Here is a 23,843-nt window from a genome sequence, read left to right as displayed (position 1 = left end):
TAAATCGAAATTCCTATTGGTGGTGGCAGAGTCAAGCAGCCCCCATCAAGCTAAAGTTCAATTCAGGAAAGCATAACATTTTGGTAATTGTGGAAAGTAGAAGCAACTATATGCATAAGTTGGTGACATATGGTGTAATATAAGTAAAGCAGAGGGAAGAAAATTAGAAAGGATGATAGAACACAAACTGAGTAATATTTTAAATGTGGGTTGATATCTTAAGTGCTTAGCGCAGTTTTGGGGGGTGCACTGTGAGTACTGGCTAATTGTTGCTACTTGTTGCTTTATTAGATCAGGGTAGCAGGTAACTGGGAAACATAAATGCAGTTACAGTTACTGGCCCCAGCCTCAAGAGAGTGGAATGTCCAGTTTTAGGTTCCCTATGTGAGAGTACAAATAATGTTGAAAACTTGGTCAAGGTCCCCTAATGGTTAGGAGTGACATCAGGGTCATTTGTTGTCGTTGTTGGAGATCTGAGCAGCACAGAGAAGAAGAGGCAGAAAGGGATCCCTGGGTGGCAGCAGTTGAACGCTTGCCTTTGGCCCAGGGCGTGATCCTGGAGTCCCAGGATCGAGTCCCACATCAGGCTCCCTGCATGGAGCCTGCTTCTCCCTCTGCCTGTGTCTCTGCCTCTCTCTCTGTGTCTCTCATGAATACATAAATAAAATCTTAAAAAAAAAAAAAAAAGAATAGGCAGAAAGAAAATAAGCTGAAGCTTGCATGATGGGATGAATTTCAGATAAATAATCCTAACTCTTTTTTTGGTAATCTTTGAAAGAAAATTATTTCTTGTTTGTGGCTGGATGACATTGGCCAGATAATAATTTCTTGTTATAGCTAGCTACCATCGCAGGTACTGTTTTCACAGTGACCATCTGTTTAAGTCAGATTTCCACACTCGCTTCAAGTGAGTGCACACTCGTTTCAATTTGTCTTTGAGACACACACACATTTTGAAATGTAGCATGAATAGTACTTTAATTTAGGGCAGTGTCAACAAAGTATTTTGGCTTATCATAACCTATTTCCAGCTAATTTTCAGATTGATATTTGCAAATCTAACATCAAGATAAATGGTAAATTGGGCAGTTTGGCTGTGATGTTGCAAGGTAGAAATTGCTTTCTCTTCAATACCTTCACCACCCTTCTTTCCTACATTCTGGCTATAATAAATATAGTGCTACAGGAATCATATAGGAAATATGTTTGCTAATATTTTTAAAACTGCCTGCACTTTAAGAACCTTGAATTCAGGGCAGCCTGGGTGGCTCAGTGGTTTAGCGCCTGCCTTCGGCCCAGGGCGTGATCCTGGAGACTTGGGATCGAGTCCCACATTGGGCTCCCTGCATGGAGCCTGCTTCTCCCTCTGCCTGTGTCTCTGCCCCTCTCTCTCTGTGTCTCTCATGAAGAAATAAATAAAATCTTTTAAAAAAACAAAACACCTTGAATTCATAACAAAGAGCTGGATTGATAAATTCAGCTGTAGCTTTTGTCAGGTAGGGACAAATGTATTTTAATTTTGACTATTCTTTATAAGATGAGAAATCATTAGTAGCAATCAAAAAGCAAGAAAGTTACTTTTCTCATCTCAGAATAAAGTTAAAGTGAAAAAAATTTCTCTGCTAATTTGAGAAATTATTTGTATTTTCAGTTTTTTAATAAAATTATTCAAATGTCTTTTACTTATCTTTTCAAAATGATTATTTCATTTGTGAAAAACATTCTTTGGTCCTTAGCTTGTTTTATTTATTTTTTTTCTTAGCTTGTTTTAAACCAATATACTATATTTTGATTCTGAGTTATAATTTTCATATAGACAAAAAAAATAGCCGAATACCAGGAGCAAAATCTATTTCTGAATTGTAAAGAGCTTATACTATATTGCACAAGAACAAACTTTTTAAAAAGACCTAATGTAAGACACAGACTTAAATCTATTTCTCTTGTTTCCTGAGGGCTGTCTTGTCCTGAATCCAGGACCTAGATTTCTAAATTTTATGTTTTGAAAAATATTATTCAACTTTATTCAAGAACATTCTATCATCAGGGACATTCCTGTTAATGCTCTTCAACAACATTTTGTTTTTACAAAACCTTTCCCTGTTTTTCCCCCACTTAGAGAAGAGCTTCTGATTCATGTGGAAAAGGTAGTGAGGGACTAACCATTCTGACCCAGAGTAGCATTTTCAGCCAAGCCCCCTTCTTCACAAGTAACAGTGTGCTTTGCTGAGGCCTTAGTGCCTGGGTAAGGGCATAAAGCGACTTTAATCTGATCTCAGTAAGATTCTCTGTTGTAATAATTAACAAGCTGTATTTCTGCATATGACCATGCCATAACTTAATTTGCGCAAGTGCCGTTAGAGTGGAAATAGGATGGCACTTTTCTTACTTACATTGCTGCTTGTGGAAGTTCTGTCCTAGAGGCCATGAGGGTCTGACTCACTTAACTTTTAAGCCCCCTTTGAGATTTATGCATACTCATCACATGTATTGTTAGTTCACACGTTTAAACCCCGTGCTAAGAAGAGTAGTTTACACTTTCTGGGAGAGTCGAGGGCTGGGAACCAATCCCATTAGGTGGATTTGTTTGTATTTTCCAAAGAATAGGTGACCCTACCCCCCATCCTTAGGGAGAGGCGCTGAGCACAGCAGCCCTGGCCGATTAACTCCAGGGATGGGAGGTGGCCAGACTGGTGCCGTCTAATTCTAGCTAAGCCACCTAAGTAGTTGAAGGAAGCTTAGCCTGTGTGTGTTTGGGGTTGGGGCAGTTATGTAAGCACTGCTCTTCTGACAATGTCATTCTCTTGAGGCTTCTCTAATGCACCCAAGTCTTTGAACAAGCAGAAATCATCTGCATGAGGCTAATGAGAAAAAGAGGGTGACGTACATAGGCATAGAAGCCTTACGTGAAACAAGGTCATTTGCTGCTGTTGTTTTTTAAACACTTGAAAAGCTTTTGCCACTTCAGGATAGAATTTTGGTACCTCATGAAACTCTCAGATGAGAATGGACATGGAAGGAGGTTTAGAGATTGCAATAGAAGAAGTATGTTCAGAACCCCTAAAAAAATCCCTAAAAATTATCCTCGAAAAGGAATTGCTTTTTGTTGCCCTCCTTTTGGCTATGTTTACATACAGTTATATACAAAAACTACTGCCCTGACACTGTAATTATTAGAACTCTATTCCCTTGTTTCTTAGCTTCAGAACAGATTTTGTTGTTTGTGTTTATATTCAGCTAGTAAACAGTTCTTCATTTCTTTAGCAATTTAGGTTCCAAGTTTTCTGTAGGTATCTGGCCCTTGGCTTGTTTCTGCCACTTCTGGCTTGACAGTCTGTTGTTGAAATTCAGTTTCTACAGACAGCAAACATTTGTTTGTTGGAAAATGTGGTTTTTTTCCCCCCCAAATGTTTAAATGTGTTGTGCTTAAAACTTTGATCCCTTTTATACTTTCATGGTTTTGTGTTAGACCTGACTTTTAGTAAGCGGATGGATTCATATTCATAAACATGAGTATGGCATCCTGGTTCCTATAGTTAGCAGTGGGTTTTGAAAGCAAGTTCATTGTTTTTAGTAATAAAAACCTTTTACAGTATTCACGTTATGCTGTCCAATCTCTGCAGGTGCTGAAGAGAAAATTTTGGAAGAGTTTAAAGAAACACACAATGCAGACTCTCCAGATTTTCAGCTCCAGGCGATGATCCAGGCTGCTGGCAAGCTAGTGCTGATTGACAAGCTGCTGCCAAAACTGAAGGCTGGTGGCCACAGGGTGCTTATCTTTTCCCAGATGGTGCGCTGCTTGGACATACTGGAAGACTACCTCATTCAAAGACGGTGAGGCCACCGCACCGTAAGAATAAAAAGGAAATAAAAAATGACCTTTCATGGGGCTCCAAGTGGCTCACCTCAGAGTGACATTCATAATAGAGGGGATGGGGTGGGGAAAAATGTGTCACATCTCTTTTTCAAAACTGTCGATGTACATAGCTGTTATTCTATGTGGTGACTACAGTAGGACTCTGCATACTTTTAATGGCAATTTTGTTTCCCATTTCTTTGATTTGAGTAGGGGAAAATGGTTCTTACCTAAAATTAAAATTGTTTGTTATTTGACTGTAAGAGGGGTCAGCAATTTTTAGACTTAAGTTATTTAACTAGGGAGGACATAAAATAAAATTTGATTTTTGAGCATTCAACCAATTATATCCCAAACTACAATGAAACCTGTTTGCTCTGAAATTATTTCTGATAAATAATATTCAGATGGTATATATCCCATGTTGTAATATTCTTTACAAAAAGAAACAAGCGTGCTGTAGCCATGCGGCAGGCCTTCTTGTTAATCCTGACGTTTTCTAGGTACCCATACGAAAGGATCGACGGCAGAGTGAGAGGAAATCTCCGCCAGGCAGCTATCGACAGATTCTCCAAACCTGATTCTGATCGGTTTGTTTTCCTCCTGTGTACAAGGGCAGGAGGTTTAGGCATTAATCTTACTGCTGCTGATACCTGCATCATCTTTGATTCCGACTGGAATCCCCAAAATGATCTCCAGGTAAAGATACACAAAAATCGTCCTGATGCCTTTTTTCTTTTCTTTTCTTTTCTTTTTTTTAAGTTATTCCATTATGATGAAGAATCCCCAGTCAAACCAATAAATTAAAGTTGTGTAGTCACTCAGGTAGCATCCCATGGTTGGGCAAATGAACCAAGTGGTAATCAATTTACTAGTAACGTAAAAGTAATTTCTTAGTGTGTTAACCTTCTGTACTGCACCTCTGCTTATTGGAACGGGTGCTCTTATAACTGACACTTGAGTCTTTTCTTTCTTTGGTAACCATTCATTTCCTTTTTCTTTCAGGCTCAGGCTAGATGTCATAGAATAGGACAGAGCAAATCTGTGAAAATCTACAGGCTGATTACAAGAAATTCTTATGAAAGGGAAATGTTCGACAAGGCTAGTTTGAAGCTCGGCCTGGATAAAGCTGTGCTGCAGTCCATGAGTGGGAGAGAAAACGCTACCAATGGGGTAATCCACACTTGCCTAGACCATTTGTTTTTTCTGGCGCCTTAACTTTATTTAGCTAATAGTAAGAAATTGTCCAGCATTGAATTACTTTTCAGCCTCAATATTTTCAGCCTATTTTGTCACATTTTCTTTTTTATGAGTCAGGTTTATCCTCCTTAAGTACAATGAAGCATTTGTGTCATCTACAAACATTTCAGTTCTGAATTATTTAAAATATCTCTCTAAAACAGGTACAACAACTTTCTAAGAAAGAAATAGAAGATCTGCTACGGAAAGGGGCCTATGGTGCACTCATGGATGAGGAGGATGAAGGGTCTAAATTCTGTGAAGAAGATATTGATCAGATTCTCCTGCGGCGAACCCACACTATCACCATTGAGTCTGAAGGGAAAGGCTCCACATTTGCTAAGGTGCGAATTAATCTGAAGAGACAGGCTTTCTGTAGAATCATAATAGAGTTCACCTAAAGCAGGATCTTATAAAGTGCCCCTAAGGTGCATATGTAACATTTGCTCTTTAATTAAGAATTAAGAGGGTAATTTTGACATCTCTGTGGAGCTGCTGATGCATAGAAGATTCTTTGTGTGCATTTTGGGTTCCCTTCTCTGTATATGGCCCTAGTAGTCACCCTCACCTTGACCTCATATCTGCTTCCTCTGTCCTTGATCCCACCCTCTCCACTTCTGGAGCTCCTGCTCTGACATAATTTTGTTTCCTGAGATCCTGACATAGCCTATAAGAACAGTTGAGTCACTCCTATCAAAAAAGCCTCTCATCTCATGTTGCCCTCCAGCTACAGCTCTATAACCCTTCTTTCATAGCTAAAATCCACATGAATGTTATTTGTACTAGCTGTCCCCACCACCTGCTTTTCTGCTAATTTTTCAACTTCCAGCTTGCACCCCTCCCCCACCCTGTCATTAGACCAGCTCTGGTGAAGGTCACCACCCAGCCTTCCTTCCCGCTACTTGACTGAGAGCACCTTCTGAGGCTTCCCCTGTGCATAGTTCCGCCTATCCACACCCAGGCCCCCTTTACACCTTTATTTTTAACAGCTTAATTGAAATGTAATTCACTTGGCATAAAATTCACCAATTTTAAATGTATGATTCAGTGCCTTTACCAAATTTGCAGACTTTGTGCAGCCATTACCACATCTAAATCTAGAGTGTTTCAATCGCCCCAGAACCTCTTGCCCATTAGCAACCAGCCTCTCCCTCCTCCCCTCCCCTTGCCCCTCCCCTGCCAAGTCCTTGGCAACCACTAATCTCCTTTCTCTAGATTTGCCTACTCTGGACATTTTACAAAACAGAATCATATAACATGTGGTCTTTTGTGTCTGGCTTCCTTCACTCAGCATAGTGTTTTTGAGATTCATCTGTGTTGTAGCATGTGTCAGTTCCCTTGTTCTGCTGAACGTCGTTCTGTTATATAGATGTACCTCTGTTAGCAGTTGATAATGGGCATTGGGGTTGTTTATCCATTCACTAGCTGGTAATGAAATTTGGGTTGTCTCTATTTTGGAGTTACTGTGAATAACATTGTTTCAAAAATTTATGAACAGGGTTTTATGTGGAAGTATCTTTTCATTTCTCTCATGTATCTACTATAAATAGAATTGCTGGGTCATATGTTAACTCCAGGTTTAACACTTTGAGGAACTGACAGACTGTTTTCTGGTGACTGTACCATTTTCTCTTTACACCAACAGTGATTTAGGGTTCCAGTTTCTCCATATCCTCACCAACACTTTTTATTTTCTGATTTTCTGATTATAGCCATATTAGTGTGAAGTGATCACCCACTCTAGTTTGATCTGCCTTCTCTGATGCTATTGAGCATCTTTTCATGTGCTTGTTGACCAATTTGTATATCATTTTTGGTAAAATGTCTGTACAGGTCTTTTATTCACCTTTTGAGTTACTTGGCTTTTATTATTGAATATTAAGAATTCTTTTAAAATTCTGGATAGAAGTTTCTCATTAGGCAATATGATTTGCAAGTATTTTCTCCCAGGTATTTTCTCCCAGTCTTTTCTTAATGGTTTTTAGTTTCAATAAAGTCCAGTTTACCCATTTTTTCTTTTATTGTTCACGCTTTTGATATGTCGTCTAACCTAACTTCACAATGATTTGCTCTTTCCTTGCGAGTTTTATAGTTTTCGCCCTTACATTTAGGTCTGTGATCTCTTTTGAGTGAACTTTTGCCTGTGGTGTAAGATAGGGGCCCGTCTCCTTCCCTTTGCCTATGGACATCCAGTTGTCCCAGCTACTCCAGTCTTGAAAGGTTCCCTCTTCTGGGCTCTGTGCCGGACCTTCTCTCTCATGTCTTTCAGCCTCTTTCCCGGTTCTGTTCTCTGTCCTCACAGGTACTTCAGATTCAGTTTGTGCAAAAGCAGATTCCTCACGCCTGTCTCTCCACCCTCTGTGTATGTGCATTTTCAACTCACACCCCCGGTTACTTCGCCTGACTAATGCTGTTCATATGCCAAGTTGGCTACAGAGGTTTTTCTTGGCCACTGCCGCCTCCCACCACCACCCCAAACCCCCCACCTCCTCCACCTATTTTATATGCTTCACATCCACCCAGATTCTAACTGCTTTCATTTTACTTTTTAAAGAGTAAACATTTCTGGACTGTCTCCTTTTCTCCACTTCTGTGGAGCCATTTTCAGTCTATAGAGCTGCTTCCTCTGCAAACCACTGCAGTAACCTCCCATGTCCCAGGACATCAGTATGAGCTCTTAAACAGGTGGCTTTGGATGTGATTGTGTCCATCTTGAGATGATTTCCATTTTGAAAGAGTCCACTGCTATCTCAGGATAGAGTTCCGGCCTCATTAACAGGACATGCAAGGCCCTGCATGACCTGGTTTCCGTCTGCCTCGCCAGCTTGACCTTTAGCTGCTCTCCCCTGACTACTCTTATCACCAGCCACATGACACAATTGCATTTCTTTTCTTCTGAGCCTTTGCACATGCTCTGTCACAAACATTTCCACATACTTTCCTGTTCTAGCCTGACCCAGGAATTATATTCTGGGGAGCCTCTTCTTTCTTCCCAGCAGTGCCGTTGCTGCATCCCCTCATGAACCTGGTCCCTCCCGTGGATAACTGTCGTACCTATATGTACCATTGTCACCCGTCACCGAATATGCTGTACTGTCATCTTTCACTTCCTGATCTATTTAAACCCCTGGACAGAGAGCTACCTGAGGGACGGTAGCGCTTTCATCCTAGCCCACTGACTGCAGCATCTGGCACACAGTGCAGGAATGCATACATGTTTGGCTGAATGAGTAAATGAAAGCTACTTTGCATTTTGCCTCCGAGAAAAGCATCTCAAAGTAATGCATATTTTTTCTCCTTTAGGCCAGTTTTGTTGCATCTGGAAATAGAACAGATATTTCCTTGGATGATCCAAATTTCTGGCAAAAGTGGGCTAAGAAGGCTGAATTGGATATTGATGCCTTAAATGGGAGGGTGAGTGAGAGGTTCCCATTCAAAGCCCTATCTAATCTAACCCAAGGGATGCTTTTTTAGAAGTTTCAGATTTATCTGCTATCTTTTTTAGAACAACCTGGTTATTGACACTCCAAGAGTGAGGAAGCAAACCAGGCTATACAGTGCAGTGAAGGAAGACGAGCTGATGGAATTTTCAGACTTGGAAAGTGATTCTGAAGAGAAGCCTTGCACAAAGCCGAGGCGGCCCCAGGACAGGTCCCAGGGCTACGCGAGGAGTGAGTGCTTTAGAGTTGAGAAGAATCTGCTCGTCTATGGGTAAGTCAGGCTCACATGAAAAACAGAATTTTATTTTAAATACCAGAACTCTAATCAGCGTAGAAAAAATCGTGTTTGTGTTTGGATTTCTGTGATTCCCTATAGTGCAGTCAAGCAAATGACTTTGCAGCAACTTTGATAGGGCTCAGGGCTGATCGGTCAAAGTGGTCACAAGTCATTCATATCCTCGTGGATTTGAGGGAGCACGAATTTGTCCCTTAAAGAATTATGTCAGATCCAAATATACTTGTTGGTGAATAATAACTCAGAACAAAGTCTCAAAATTACAAAACCTTTTCCTACTTTAGCTTCTTCGCATAAAATTTTCAACTGTGGTGGTCTTTTAGTATTTCTCTGCTATAAAGAGTTGTTAAAGGCAATCATCTCAGTTATAAGGCTCTTCTAACTCATCTGAAACATAAATGGATGGTTATTTCAACTCTGAGTTGTACTTCTGCTGGACAACATGTCTCTGAAAGGCAGGATCCATATCTAATTCATCTCTGAGTCTTTGCTTTGAATGATGCTTTGAATGATGGCAAGGTGCTCACTAAAATATCTGAATCTGCAAATAAGAATTCTCTGGCATTTTATGGGTCTGCAGGCAAGCTCTATTCAAATAAAAAAACTACCACCAAAATGCCATTTCTGTAGATCTGATGATATCCTGCTTTTGATTATTTCTTGCAGTGGATTGATTATCAGTAGTTTCAGAGTAAATACATACGTTCTGTTAACATGGCACACAGAGCTCTGATCTGGCTCTCATCTGTCCTGTTGGTCCTTTCTGTGGGTGGCCCAGGCCTCTGTTGGGACAGCCCACTTCATTTCCTTCAGTGTGCCATGCTCTGCCTCAGGTCTTATCTCTGTCATTCTACAAGTTCTTCCACTGCCTAGAGCAGCAGCCCACTCCCCACCCCCTTACCCCCGCCCCATCACACAGACTTGATCTGCCCAACAGCTCCTGTCGTTGACATCCAGCACAGGCATCTCCTCGGCACTCTACCAGAGAGTCTGGCTTGCACGTTCCATCACACTCATCACGTTGTTGTTGTTGTTTTTTTTTCATCACATTGTTTTATGACTAAGAGTAGCAGGCTCTCCTGCTGGAGCCCCAGTTAGAGCTCCAGGAAGCCCAGGACTCTTTTCTCTAGGTCCTCAGGGAAGAGTGCAATGCCAGCAGATACATTGAGTGCCAGATCAGTGATTTTTTTATGGAATAAATGAAGTTCAACTGAAGCACCTTCTATATCTCAGCTGATTATCTATAAGAATCTAGACAATTCTCTCTTGTCTGTTCTTATGTGGTGGACAGACACCTGAGCCTTTTGCTAATTTGCACCAGCTTGGATGTTTCAAGCCAACGATCACAGTTGAGAATTTTGCTGGTTACTTTAGGAATGGAACACATCAATAATTCCTAAAGCTAAGAAGTATACATAAAGCACAGTGTCTTTCCCTCCTCCCCTGGGCATTACTCTGTAGGAAACCCCTACTGGAGGCGGGGCACTGTGCTAGGATACTCAAGAAACCTGGGAGTAGGACAGTCACGGCCCCTGCCTCAAGGCAGGTGAACAAACAAATGTGGCAGGAAACCGTGATGGTGCCATGGCCAGGAAGACTGTGCAGATGGAGGGGAAAAGCATGTCGCTCCTTTAAGACACAGCTCTGGTATCATCCCCCCACTTTTGACCTTCAGGGAATACAAGAAGGAATTCCACAGACAGCGATGTGACTTGATAGGTGGACATTGTGGGTTAGTCCATGTAGGAGAGAGAGTTGGGTGCTGGGCAGGGAGGAGAGAGTTCCAGGCAGAGAGAACATTGTGTCGAAAGGCCTGAAGTTGAGGACTGCTCCTGCAGGGTGAGGAACTGAGAATTCATAGAAGCCAGAGAGGACCCGTCCAGGGCTGGGACCACAGCCGAGGTGGCCCTCGCCGTGCACAGCCCTGGGCCCCTGAGGAAGGTAGGAGAGAGGCTGGCTTCCATCCTGAGATGTGGCCTGGAGGAGACACAGTGCAGACAGCATCTGCCCATCTGTTGTGTGCTCTCACGCCACGGCACCTGGATCAAAGAGCACAGCGCTGTTTCTGCCCGGTGTTATAACCCCAAGTAGACTATTAGGGTTCAGTGGTGTGCTCTCTATTTCATTCTGTGTGCAGTCCTTCCTCCTGTCCATTTAACACAAGGGCCTGAGAGTTGGCTAAACGTGCTGTCCATGAATGCTCTTGTACTTGGGAACCAGCGCTCCCTGTTTCAGAAAGGAAACTCAAGCCAGTTCAGTCTTTCACTGGTTATCACAGTATCCCTGTGAGGTAGAGTGAAACTAACCATTCCCCCTCAGCATCATGTCCTAGACTTGGGTCGCCACACATGGCAAATAGCTGGTCGGCATTGGAGCACACCAGCCAAGTGGCAGCATGAGGCCGAGTGGACAGTGTCTGGGGCCTGGCTCGTTTCTCCTCACCCAGGGTTGTGGCTGCCACCCGAATCTCCCGGGAGAGCCTGTGGTAGCCCCATGGGCGGGACTTCAGTGATGCTCTGCTCCAGGCAACCAGCTAGGGCCCTGCTCCGCCACCAGTGTGTTTGACTCGGGTGTCCTGAAGTACTTTCCCATCACCAGCTGTCAATTATGGCCAGTTTTGTTTTAAGTGCTACCAGTTTGACCCAAGATTCCCTAACTCTGCTACCTGACTCAGAATGAAGCCCCAAATCTGAACTGAAAGGCACCCTCTTACATGCTGAATATTTGCTTTGCAGTTGGGGACGGTGGACAGATATCCTTTCCCATGGGCGCTACAAGCGTCAGCTCACTGAGCAAGACGTGGAAACCATCTGCAGGACCATCCTTGTGTACTGTCTCAATCACTACAAGGGGGATGAGAATATTAAAAGCTTCATCTGGGATTTGATCACACCCACGGCTGATGGCCAGACGCGAGCCTTGGTCAATCACTCTGGTAGGTCTGCTTCCTGCTGTCTGTAATTGGAGTTATAAAAAACTTCTATTATTATTGTTATTGTTATTATAACTCTGATTCTAGGTTTATCAGCCCCAGTGCCACGGGGAAGGAAAGGAAAGAAGGTAAAAGCCCAGAGCACACATCCAGTGGTGCAGGATGCCGACTGGCTGGCTGGCTGCAACCCAGACGCCTTGTTCCAGGAGGACAGCTACAAGAAACACCTAAAGCACCACTGTAATAAGTACGTCTTGAAAGGATGTATACAGTTGACATTTGTAGTTCCTGGTTTTGTAGTTCCTGGTTTTGTACATCTTTAGTGTTTTCCTTGAAACATGATGCCAGCTCATGTGATGGCATACCTTTAGATGACGGATTCTTTTTTTTTTTTTTTTTTTTAAATAATAGTAGATACATAGCGCTATTTTTTTTTAAATAATAGTACATACATAGCTGCCCATTTTAACCATTTGTAAGTATGTGACTCATTGGTATTAATTATATTCAAAATGCAGTGTACCCATCAGCACTCTTGTTACCCCAAACCATTTCACTGACCCCAGTGTAAATTTTGCACCTATTAGACAGCAGCTTGCCCCCACCTCCTTCGCCACCCTCCCTGCCCAAGACCCTGGCAACTACCATTCTTTCTGCCTCTACAAATTTGCCTATTCTAGGCACCTTGTAAGTGGAATCACAGAATATATATATGTCTTTATAGGTCTGGCTGACTTCACCTAGCATAATGTTTCTGAGATTCATCCATGTTGTAGCTGTACCAGCACATTTTTCCTTTTTTGTGGCCGAATAATACTCCATTGTACATGTAGACCACATTTTGTTTATCCATTCGTCCGTCGATGGGCACTGGAGTTGATGGACGCCTTTTGGCTATTGTGAGCAATGCTGCTGTAAATGTTGCAGACAACTAAGTTGTAACCAAGAGGTGTTATATTAGATCTGTATTTATTTCGTTGCTTGGAGCTTTGTTAACTATCTTTGTATTAAACTAACATCTGCATGTGGCGATTCTTCTTCCATTGCTGTGAACATGTATTTTTGAGAATCAGTACACTAGCCAGCACTGAACAGCTCCACCACTTGTAGCTTTGTGAGGCCTTCGGCAAATTCCGTAGCCTCTTTAAGACTCACTTTCCTTGTTAACCACACAGAGCTCTACAACAAGATCTCAACTAGATACAGCCAGAGTATAAATAAATGTGTATTTCTCTACAAAGTAGCAACAAAAGTCAGAGCACATAATAACTGGCAGTGTGCCAAATACTTCACATGCATTATCTGTGTGACTTGTCTAAGGTAAGTAGTGCTCTTTCTCCCCATTTACCTGACAAGCAATTGGAGACTCTGGTAACTAGTCTCAGCTAGTTAAGGGGCAGAGCCAGATTGGACTTCCAGAATAGATGAGGGCAGTGCCGCCCACCTCAGAAGCCTGCCTTCTACACGGGGTCATCCCAAGCCTTTCATGGAATATAATTCTTGGCTTGCAGTGATTAATGGTTCTAATCCTTTTTTAAATATGAGAGTGCTTTCAGGGCCTACTTTTGATCACTATAGCTAGATTTTGACTGACAAATTTTTTCCTTTTTGAGTCTTTAAAACCATTATCTCAAACCATTTTGGTACCTTGGAAACTGTTGTTACTGCTGTGGAATAATAGTTCTCCCTAAAATCCTGCCCCACTTACAGCTCTTAGAAAACTTCCATTTCCTGTGGTTTATGTGAACTTTGGGTCAATAACCTTCTGAGTTCTGGATTCATACAAACCGGAAGTGAAGTGGTTTGGTATGGGAAAAATGGCTCCTGTGCCTGGATCCCAGAGTGATGGAGGTGGTAGTTTTAAATTTCCCATTCTAACATCAGTAGCACACTTTCTTAGAGTATCCTCCCTCATTAGTGCGTGAGATGTAGCTAGTGTGCTCTTTACCCAGTCTTAGGGAAAGCCTAGCAAGGCTGGCTGTTTCCTCTCTGGGACAAGCAAGTGGTCCAGTTTTCCTAGAAGGTCATGCCCTACAACTTCCTAGGATCTAAAGTGGGGAAATGTAGATGACTGGTAAGAGAAAATGAAACCCAAATCGAGGGACCTCCTAGAAAATAACTGGCTAGTTCTCTTCAAAAGTTTCAAGAGACAGAGAAACTACTATGTGTGGTCTTGAACCAGATGCAGGTCCAGAAATAGTCACTAGTGGGATTGCCCATCAAATGTGAATGAGGTTTGGGGACTCGTTAGTAGTCTGGTCTGTCGGGCTTACCAAGTGTGAACTCCTTAGGGTCAGGCCCACCTCCTGGCTACTTTGTTATCCTGCTGGTACCATTGCCAGTTGAACTGATTTGAATTTTTTCCTCTAGAAGTAAGGTAATATTCACAGTTAACTCCTAAAGGTCTCCGTGTAACTAAAATTCCTCCCAAAGAAGAAAACTTTGTCTTCTATCAAAAGGGAGAGAAACCATTCAGATCATTGCCACTGTGCTGAGTTTTAGTTTAAAAAAAAATATAGAGAGAGAATCCAGCCAAAGGTGGAGGGCACTTCCTTTGGAACTACCCTTTCCGAGCATCCTCTGTCAGGAGATCTGGCCTATAAATTCTTCTCTAGCCAGAGAAGAAAAAAAGTACCAGCCGTGGAGGCCCCATACTGTTTTCTTTTGCCAGTTCAGTGTGGCACAGCTAATTTTTAATCTTACCAAAGAAATTTTTTTTAATTAAAATGAAATACCCAAAATGACTATATACATTGGAGCTTATTCAGATGTTCATAGCCTCACACTTTGTCCATCCTGAACAAGTGTTGCTCAAAAGCAGATACCGGTCAGAGAGGAAGGCATATCATGGAGTACCTATTTATGTATGCAAAAGTAGTCTATTTTGATGAAGCTGCCCCTAGTTATCATTTTGACATTTTCAAGGGCACCTGCCACGTCCTGAGACACTGTGAGGTGGTAGTCAGAAGGCCTAATCCCAAGTGGTCCATGCTTGAAGGTAACTCTGTGACCTTGGATACGTCACTGCTTTTCTGTTATCCTCCATTTTCATGTTTGTAAAGTAGTAGCATGCCCCACTTCATTGTAGGATTATTGTGAAGATCAGATGAGCTAGTATACACAAATGTGATGCATCCGCTATAAAACATCCTGTAAGTGTATGATAGGATCATACCCAGATAGGGAAAATAGCATTCAGTATTACCATTTACTCACAGTCAAGGAGGTAAGTCTTCAAATATCAGTCCCAAATGCACATCAGGAGCTGTCCAGCAGGAGATGCTAGCTAGACTCAGAGTAGACACGGGCCTTTGGGATTTACCAGGTGGGCTTTACTGAAAGAATTAAGTTTAAGCCATTGAGGGAATCCAAGTGAGAATGGAAATCTGGTTCCTAGAATTCCATGGGTTTTTAGAAGCTGATTCCTTGAAAATGACTAAGAACATCAATGAATTGGACACAATTTAACCTCCTTTGTATCCTTTTATTATTTTTTAAGCTACAACCTAGGCTTCCAGGTAATATGAACTAGAAGGAATAAATAATATTTAATATTCCTTAAGAGAGAAGAGTGAGGATCCACCTCCCATACCCCACCCCCATCACCATCTTCCTTTCTCGGAAGCAAAGTTGTATAATCTAAAAAACCTGACATTCCATATTGAGGGTTTATTGTAAGGTAGTAAAACCAGATTTTATATCTCGTTTATTCCTACAACTTCTGATGTGCTTCCAAAAATGGTATTAAGGCAGCAGCTGAGGAAATTTTATGAGATAATGAAGCAGAACAGTTACTGAAAGCCATCTGCTCAGTTGTTTACAAACTTGCTTCAATACTTCAGAGGCAATGGTAGGGTACGTGTCTAAACTTCACAAGCTGCACTAGGTAAAACTAAATGAAGTGCGCCCAGGCTGGGCTGAGCTCGGTCCCTCTCTGTGCAGCGTGAGCGGTTGCCAGGCAGGCCTGTTGGAAGCCAGCAGAAAGCACCACACAGAGGTGATTATGTGCCACCATCTGTCACGCTTCAAGCCTACCATACAGCATGGCTAATCAGCCTTGGCAGGATGATGGATGAACAGCAGCAGCTGCCAAAAGCCACTGTTGGCAAACAGTCCTGAAGTTAAGAACTTTTTCCCCCCTCTGTCTTCCTCTCCAGGGTCCTGCTGCGTGTCCGCATGCTGTACTACCTAAGACAAGAAGTTATAGGAGACCAGGCAGATAAGATTTTAGAGGGTGCTGACTCAAGGTTAGTGCAAGCGCATACCGTCCCATACCTCCCGGTAATAATCCGAGTGGTCGGAAAACACGGCCGATTGTGTTTCGGAACGACCATAAACCATGAGTAGTGCATCTCCTTTTTTGCACCTGGAATGCAATTTCTACCCTGTGAGCGTGGGGATGCAGTGGGAATCAGGAAAAGCTCGTTCCCATGTACGTGGTACAGATAAAAAGGTGTAAACCACATTACTGGTGTTCTGAGGTGACCTTTAAAAGGGGACACTGCTATGAAGTCCATCTCGGCCATGGTAGGAAGCAACTGGCTTACACCTTTTCTTGTAGCCTTTGCTCATTGCTCTTCATGATACTCAGATGCATGTTGCAGGAAGGGGACACGGTGGGCTGGTGTATCATGTTTGTTGCTACTTAGAATTCTTTTCTAATATAATGTGTATTTTAAATATGACATGAACTGTGTCTTTATAGTGAAGCTGATGTGTGGATACCTGAACCCTTCCATGCTGAAGTCCCCACAGATTGGTGGGATAAGGAAGCAGATAAGTCCCTCCTAATTGGAGTGTTCAAACACGGTAAGTGATGTTTCATGTGACCACATCTTGACTATGTGGCTTTGTTGTTAGAGCTCTTTGCATACCCTTTTCCAAAGTCATAATATTAATGAGGATAGTTCCAAAGGACTCTTGGCTTCTACCATTTTCCTGTACTAAAAATCTAATATGAACTGTAAATATCAGATGCTGTTTTTGAATGTTTGTTGAGTATTTGAGAAGAAAACATTTCTTTCTTGGCTGTAAATAAAACCAAAACCATATTTGTTTTAATAATAGCCAAGTTGTCCTATAGCTCTCCCTAAACTTTGCTTCCAGCACGGCTCCCCTTGCTAGCTCTGCCAACCCGTGTCAAAGTGGACGGTGGGCTTAACCTCTGCTATTAATCTGTACAAGTGCCTCCTGGGCTTTGTTCCAAGCAATATTTCACAAATGTCAGTGCTGAGAACTCACGGCTCCCCTGAGTGGGATGCAGCCTTGTTAACTTTGAAAGGCTGGGGATGCAGAACTGGCATGATATATACAGTGAGCGATTCCTGATTATAATCCCAATTCTCTGGAGGTCGCGGAGGTATTCTCAGCAGCCCAGCCTGACTAAAGGGGAGAATGATGGCTTATAAAACCTTTCATGATTACAGTTTGGCTTGCGGCGCTACAGCAGTTAGGAGCGGTGTGTTGTAGTACACATCCTAATTGAATTGTGCTGTTCTGCCTACGTACTGCAGCCGCGTTTTGTGAGCTCAGCCTAAAAATCATTTTCCCGCAGTGCACTGTTGGGATCTGCCATTTTACATCTAGTCAGCTTGGGCAGTCAAAAAGCAAATTGCAGTTTGAAAACCATAGAGAGAACAGTGTCATCTTACTGACATGCATCATCCTAAACCTAATAAGACAGGTTCGCTGGCCTTACGTAGACAGGGATTTTCAGCCAGTGGTGTGAGTTCCTCAGGACGGAAGCCATCCACAGGAGGATGGGGTAGACACAGAGTACCCTACAGAGGTCGTAAAGGAGCGTGAGGAAGCCTTTTAAATGTCAAGCAGAATTAGATCTTGGGGAAAATAGGGTCAAAAATCTTCCTAGGCATCTTGCAGTTATTTTGAACCTGTGTTTCCATTAATGTTTGCGGTCATTTAGATAAAACCTCTCTGAAATGTCACATGGTTCCCCCCTAAAAACGTGCCCTGTAGTGAGCATTCTGTGGAATACTCGACTAAAACAAGGTTCATAAATGATCATCTCATTTGAGAGCCAAACTTGGTGTATCATGGCAGTGCTATGATTTTATCAGTGACGGCCCTTTTGCTGTTTCTGTACATGTCCTGTGTGGGCTGGTGGGGATGGCACAGGCTACGAGAAGTACAATTCCATGCGAGCTGACCCTGCACTGTGCTTCCTGGAACGAGTCGGCATGCCCGATGCCAAGGCCATAGCTGCCGAGCAAAGAGGAACAGACATGTTAGCAGATGGTGGTGACGGGTAAGAAGGACATGTAAAAATTGTAATAAACTTTATGTCAGTGTCATCTCTATCAGCAGGGTTCAGTTACACTGCACCACACACTGCATTGCATCCGATTGGAACTTCAGTGATGTTTACCAGTCCAGTCGGTTTCTATACGATAATGATTATTTAAACACTATAGATTATCTAGATAGTCTGAAAATTGTTTTTTCCAAGTAATGACACATTCTCTCCCCCTCCCCCCCGTTACCCCACCCCTAACCCAGACCCTTCCCCCGTGGCTGTATGATTTAAATACTGATCAGGTTGCCTTTGATGTCTAACTCAGAATTAAAAGTAGCATCAGGTGGAGGATTAGTCTTTCCCAAGCTGCCCTCCCCCCACCCAATCTCTTGTTTATCTGTACAATTTACACTTTTTTTTTTTAAACAATTTCAATATAGGGGAGAATTTGATAGAGAAGATGAAGACCCAGAATATAAACCAACCAGGACACCATTCAAGGATGAAATAGATGTAAGAACTAGAGTATATTGACTTTTACAACACCATTAAAATATCATCTGCCCATATAAGACTTGTTAAACTTTATAGATAATGGCCATTTCTTAATAAGATAAAGCAAAATCAAACCCCAAATTATAAAAATTCTGTTTCTTGCTTTCCCTTCAAGGAATTTGCAAATTCTCCTCCAGAAGATAAAGAGGAAGCCATGGACATACGCACCACAGGTAAGGCTCTGTAAAAGCCCACAGAGCGGAGCAAATGTGTGCCGTGCAGGCATAATTCACATACCCGCTCTTCTGCTTCTTTATGACGATGATATCTTAAAATGTTATTCCTTCTATACTGACTCGTCCCTTTTGTGAACAGTTTTAATTCTTGTTTATTGTGGGTTATGCATTACACTGAATTTCTTTGATGAAATAACTACTTTTTTGGACTGAGATACTTTGTATATATTTATATACCAGTTTGTGGAAAAGTTTAAGCATCTTTAGAAATATATCTCTTGGGAGTAGGACATTTGCTAGGTATCTGAAACCCTGCAAGTTTTTGGAATGCTGACCTCTTCCCTAATGTCAGATGAATAACTATCAATTATGTGATTATGTTTTATGTTCAAGATTATTATTCTAAGTATGTTACGGAAGAGCATCGTTATAGTATAGTTCATGGCATAAAGTATGTTTCCTTACATAAAACGGCGATGTAAACTTGCTTCTCGAGAACCCCCTAAGGAGTAAAAAAAAAAAAAAAAGTTTGTAAGTTTCATACTAATATTATCCTTTATTTATTTATATTTTTAAAATGAACACTGAGATAACCTTTCCCACACTGTCATCTGAATGTTAATGAGTCATCTTGTTTTGATGGAAAATCCTGTGTATTGCAAGATTGCAGCTATACATTTCAGAAATCTTTTTTTCCACTTCCCCAGGCAAGCCCAGTGAGAGTACTGCTGAGTTAGGCCAACTCTACTGGCCCAACACCTCGACCCTGACTACCCGTCTGCGCCGGCTCATTACTGCCTATCAGCGCAGCTATAAAAGGCAACAAATGAGGCAAGAGGCCCTAATGAAGACTGACCGGCGGAGGCGACGGCCCCGGGAGGAAGTGAGAGCACTAGAAGCAGAAAGGGAAGCTATAATATCTGAGAAACGGCAAAAGTGAGTGTCCTCGGGGTTTTACTCAGCTCCTGGGATGGGCCTCTCTTCTCTGCCCTTCTCGACCAGCCAGAGACAGGAATCACGTCCCAGACGCTGATCAGAGGAAGTCTCAGGACATCAAAGCAGCCTGTCTCTCGCCCCCAGAATACATCCCATGTGTTAAGTTTAGGGGAAAAGAGAAGAAGAATGAATAAGCGTTAAGACTGTTTGCTCAAGTGCAGTTGAAGCTAATGTCTCCTTGCTCCTAGGTGGACAAGAAGAGAAGAGGCTGACTTTTACCGTGTGGTTTCTACTTTTGGAGTTATTTTCGACCCCATGAAACAGCAGTTTGACTGGAACCAATTTCGAGCCTTTGCCAGACTCGACAAGAAGTCCGATGAGAGTTTGGAAAAGTATTTCAGTTGTTTTGTAGCCATGTGTAGGCGAGTGTGTCGAATGCCCACTAAGCCAGATGATGGTAAGTGCTTTTCGTAACAGAAGTTCTATAGTAAAAGGCCAAATAAAGTGAAAAATAGAGGGTGAGCAGTTTAAAGCAATACTTAGGGTTCTTTCAAATGAATACAATTGTTTTCATGTTAACAGAACCACCTGACCTCTCCTCCATGATTGAGCCAATCACAGAAGAGCGTGCTTCCAGAACACTCTACCGCATTGAGCTGCTACGGAAAATCCGCGAGCAGGTGCTCCATCACCCTCAGCTGGGGGAGAGGCTGAAGCTCTGCCAGCCGAGTTTGGATTTGCCAGAGTGGTGGGAATGTGGGAGGCATGACCGAGACTTGCTGGTCGGTGCTGCTAAACATGGGGTCAGTCGGACGGATTATCACATCCTCAATGACCCCGAGTTGTCGTTCTTGGACGCACACAAAAACTTTGCTCAGAACAGAGGGGCTGGTAACATGTCCTCCCTGGGCCCACTGGCCGTCGGGTTTGGCCAGACTCCTGCCATCCTCTCATCTGCTCATGTCCAGGAGGAAAAGGCTACAGGACAAAGTGAAGGCAAAGGGGAGGAGTCAGGCAGTGTGGCCACCCAAGAAAAAACTGAGGGGAAGGAGGACGATGAAGAGGTGGATGGCGGGGAGAAGGACAGTAAGCAGGGGTGTGAGGCTGAGGCCGGCTCGGTGAGAAGCGAGCTGAAAGGAATGGAGGTCACTGCAGACACAGGACCCAAGTCCATTTCAGAAAAAGGCTCTGAAGAGGATGAAGAAGAAAAGCTGGAGGATGACGATAAGTCAGAGGAGTCTTCCCAGCTTGAAGGTAATGCTGGGCTGCTTGGGCCTCTCTCCCCATCCCACTATGGCAGCTATGCCAGGACCATCCTTCCCCAGCACATGGCAAGGGCTCTTATTTATTTCAAGGGTAATTAGTGTACAGTTACTTCTGTGAATAGGTACTTTCGAGTTATGCTTACATGTATGCTTATGTGTATGAATTTTGAACTACTTAATCGCTCAGAAGACCTGTAACAATTTCCGGATTAAGAATTGAGGTTAATGGGTCACCTGGGTGGCTCAGTGGTTGAGCATCTGCCTTTGGCTCAGATTATGATCCTGGGGTCCTAGGATTGAGTTCCGCATCGGGCTCCCCACAAGGAGCCTGCTTCTCCCTCTATGTCTCTGCCTCTCTATCTCTCATGAATAAACAAATAAAATCTAAAAAAAAAAAAAAAAATGAGTTAACTTTGTAGTAGCAGTGTATTAAGAATTCCACATGATTTTAATTTGGACAATTAAATGTGAAGGAGAATTCACTGAATAAATACTGGTAATTATTTTGAAACAAATGATGCTTAATTTTAGATTTAAGTCAGAAGTAAAGGGTAGATGCAGAATCTGAAAATAACCAGTTTTCTTTGTAAGTTGCAGTCAGGTTGCTATTCCCAACACAGAGTAAAAATTAAGCCTTCTATTGTACTGTTCTGGGGAGCTGGGCCTTGGTACTCCCACTGGTTGTTAGTCTTCTCTCCTGTGTGGAGGGACATTGTGTGGAGAGGCTCTGAGTCAGACTTGGTTGTCATTTCGCCTCCTCTGAGCATCAGATAACTAGTGATGTCACCTACCTAACCATGCCTGCGTCTTCATCTGTAAAATGAGAGTAGCACCATCTGCATGAAGGGGCCATCACCAGCTTGAAACAACAAGACTGTAAGATACCTAATGCCATCCTAGCCATATAGTAGGTACTCAATAAAATGGAACTGATTGGTATTCAAATTTTTTTTACCATGTCCTCTCTAAACTTCTTTTCCACTGACACTTTGGTTGTGAGTAATGCACGTGAATTCATTTCTCAGCAGGAGCTGTCTCTAGAGGGAAGAATTTTGATGAAGAGAGCAATGCCTCCATGAGCACTGCTAGGGATGAAACCCGAGATGGGTTCTACATGGAGGATGGCGATCCCTCAGTAGCTCAGCTCCTTCACGAAAGAACTTTTGCTTTCTCATTTTGGCCTAAGGTGGGTGGGTTGTTTTATTATTATTATTACTATTACTATTACTATTACTATTATTATTTTATTTTGTGGGCCAAAAAAGAGTGGAATATAGGAAATCATTCTGGTTTGATTTTTCAGAGAATTTTAAGGTAGACTCTGACAGTGTATGAAGACTGTAGATTTTTCTCATGTTTTAAAGTCTGTGCAGTCCTTTTGTAATAGGACAGGAAAGGTGACATGAAGGAAAGATAAGAATCTTGCCTGTATTTTTGGTTCCTTGAGGTGTTTTAGGTTAGTAGTCACATTGTGCAGTAAAGTCTATGGGTTGTTGTTTCCACAGACTTGCCCTTAGCAACATGAAATGTTGCTCTTTTTTCTCTTTTTCTTTTTTTCTTTCTTTTTCTTTTTAAATTTTTTTGTATGGTGGTAAAAACCATGTAACATGAAATTTATGATCTTAACCAGTTTTAAGCGTATGGTTCAGTAGTTCTAAGTACATTCATATTGCTATAAAACAGATCTCCAGAACTCTCTTTGTTTTGTGGGACTGAAACTTTATACACATTGAACAACCCCCTCTCCTCTCCCCTCAGCCTCTGGCAGCCACTACTCTACTTTCTGTTTCTGTGAATTTGACTACTGTAGATGCTTCATCATATAAGTGGAATCTTGCAATACTTGCCCTTTGGGGGCACATTTATTTCACTTATTTTCACCTTATCCTCAACATTTATCCATATGGTAGCATGTGACAGGATCTCCTTCCTTTTTTAAGGCTGAATAATATTCCATTGTGTGTATATATCACATTTTCTTTACCCATTCATCTGTCCTTGGGACATTTGTGTTTCTTCCATGCCCTGGTTTATAATAGTGCTACTGAGGACATGAGGGTACTAGTATCTCTTTGAGATCCTGCTTTCAGTTCTTTTGGATATACACCCAGAAGTGGGATGGATGTGTCACATGTCATTCTATTTTTAATCTTTTGAGGACCCTCCAGACTGTTTTCTGTAGCAGTTACACACCATTTACAGTCCTACCAACAGTGCACAGGAGAAAATTTGTGGACTTTTTAAAATGTGTGTTTTAATTTTTTTAAATCTAAAACAGAACTTCCAGATTTAAGACCTCTTTGTAGGTTTGGAAACCCATAGTCATCTTAACTCCAGAGAGGGTAGGCTGTTGACCCATTTGCTCCAATACATCATGAGATAATTCCAAATGTAGTTATCTATAACCAAAAGCAAAATGGAAATTACTTTTTTGGCTGACTAGCATAATTTTATAATAAATCCGTATGTAATTTGGATCTGCTTTTCAGGGTGGGGACATAATCACCCTAATCACCATTACAGGGCTATCTGGTTTAAAACAAACAACATAAAAACAGCTTCAGTTGACTCATCCCCAGGCTGAACTTCCATAGTATTAGTTGTACAAGAGACAATGTGAAATTTTTAGCTGAAGGAGTTTCCTCTCAAAGACATTTTTTCTTCCCTATACCCTGTTATGCTGATCCCCCTTATTGAGGCGAGAAGGGAGTTTCCCAGATCAGTTAGAGGTCTATCGTAGCAGACACTTTTAATCTATGGAAACTGGGCCTAAGAGCTGTAATTAGAAATTTTTAATGTACACGCTTCAATGAAATTTGAAGTGATAATAGGTGGGGAATGCAAATTGACATTCATTAGGTGTTCCTAGGTTGGTGCCCATTTCGTAATGCTGAAC

At 42.1% G+C, this 23,843-nt stretch overlaps 1 protein-coding gene across 3 annotated transcripts in view; it reads left to right on the top strand.

Annotated features, from left to right (window-relative positions):
* The window catches only part of CHD7 (chromodomain helicase DNA binding protein 7), a 191,004-nt gene that overhangs the window by 157,296 nt on the left and 9,865 nt on the right, over positions 1 to 23,843 (top strand). For 2 of the 3 annotated variants that reach the window (XM_072804527.1, XM_072804528.1), the window contains 17 exons: positions 3,624 to 3,834; positions 4,360 to 4,555; positions 4,862 to 5,029; positions 5,260 to 5,439; positions 8,399 to 8,509; positions 8,601 to 8,806; positions 11,566 to 11,765; positions 11,850 to 12,009; positions 15,920 to 16,009; positions 16,468 to 16,571; positions 17,898 to 18,027; positions 18,456 to 18,528; positions 18,686 to 18,743; positions 19,454 to 19,682; positions 19,931 to 20,139; positions 20,265 to 20,936; positions 21,973 to 22,133. In XM_072804527.1, the coding sequence (XP_072660628.1) occupies positions 3,624 to 3,834; positions 4,360 to 4,555; positions 4,862 to 5,029; positions 5,260 to 5,439; positions 8,399 to 8,509; positions 8,601 to 8,806; positions 11,566 to 11,765; positions 11,850 to 12,009; positions 15,920 to 16,009; positions 16,468 to 16,571; positions 17,898 to 18,027; positions 18,456 to 18,528; positions 18,686 to 18,743; positions 19,454 to 19,682; positions 19,931 to 20,139; positions 20,265 to 20,936; positions 21,973 to 22,133 (3,158 nt within the window). The remainder of the gene's footprint in view (positions 1 to 3,623; positions 3,835 to 4,359; positions 4,556 to 4,861; positions 5,030 to 5,259; positions 5,440 to 8,398; positions 8,510 to 8,600; positions 8,807 to 11,565; positions 11,766 to 11,849; positions 12,010 to 15,919; positions 16,010 to 16,467; positions 16,572 to 17,897; positions 18,028 to 18,455; positions 18,529 to 18,685; positions 18,744 to 19,453; positions 19,683 to 19,930; positions 20,140 to 20,264; positions 20,937 to 21,972; positions 22,134 to 23,843) is intronic. The other variant, XM_072804529.1, reaches the window with a different exon arrangement.

The sequence above is a fragment of the Canis lupus genome, chromosome 28 (assembly GCF_048164855.1).
Source record: "Canis lupus baileyi chromosome 28, mCanLup2.hap1, whole genome shotgun sequence".
NCBI classification, from domain to species: Eukaryota; Metazoa; Chordata; class Mammalia; order Carnivora; family Canidae; genus Canis; species Canis lupus.
This window is presented reverse-complemented; position numbering and strand designations above follow the sequence as displayed.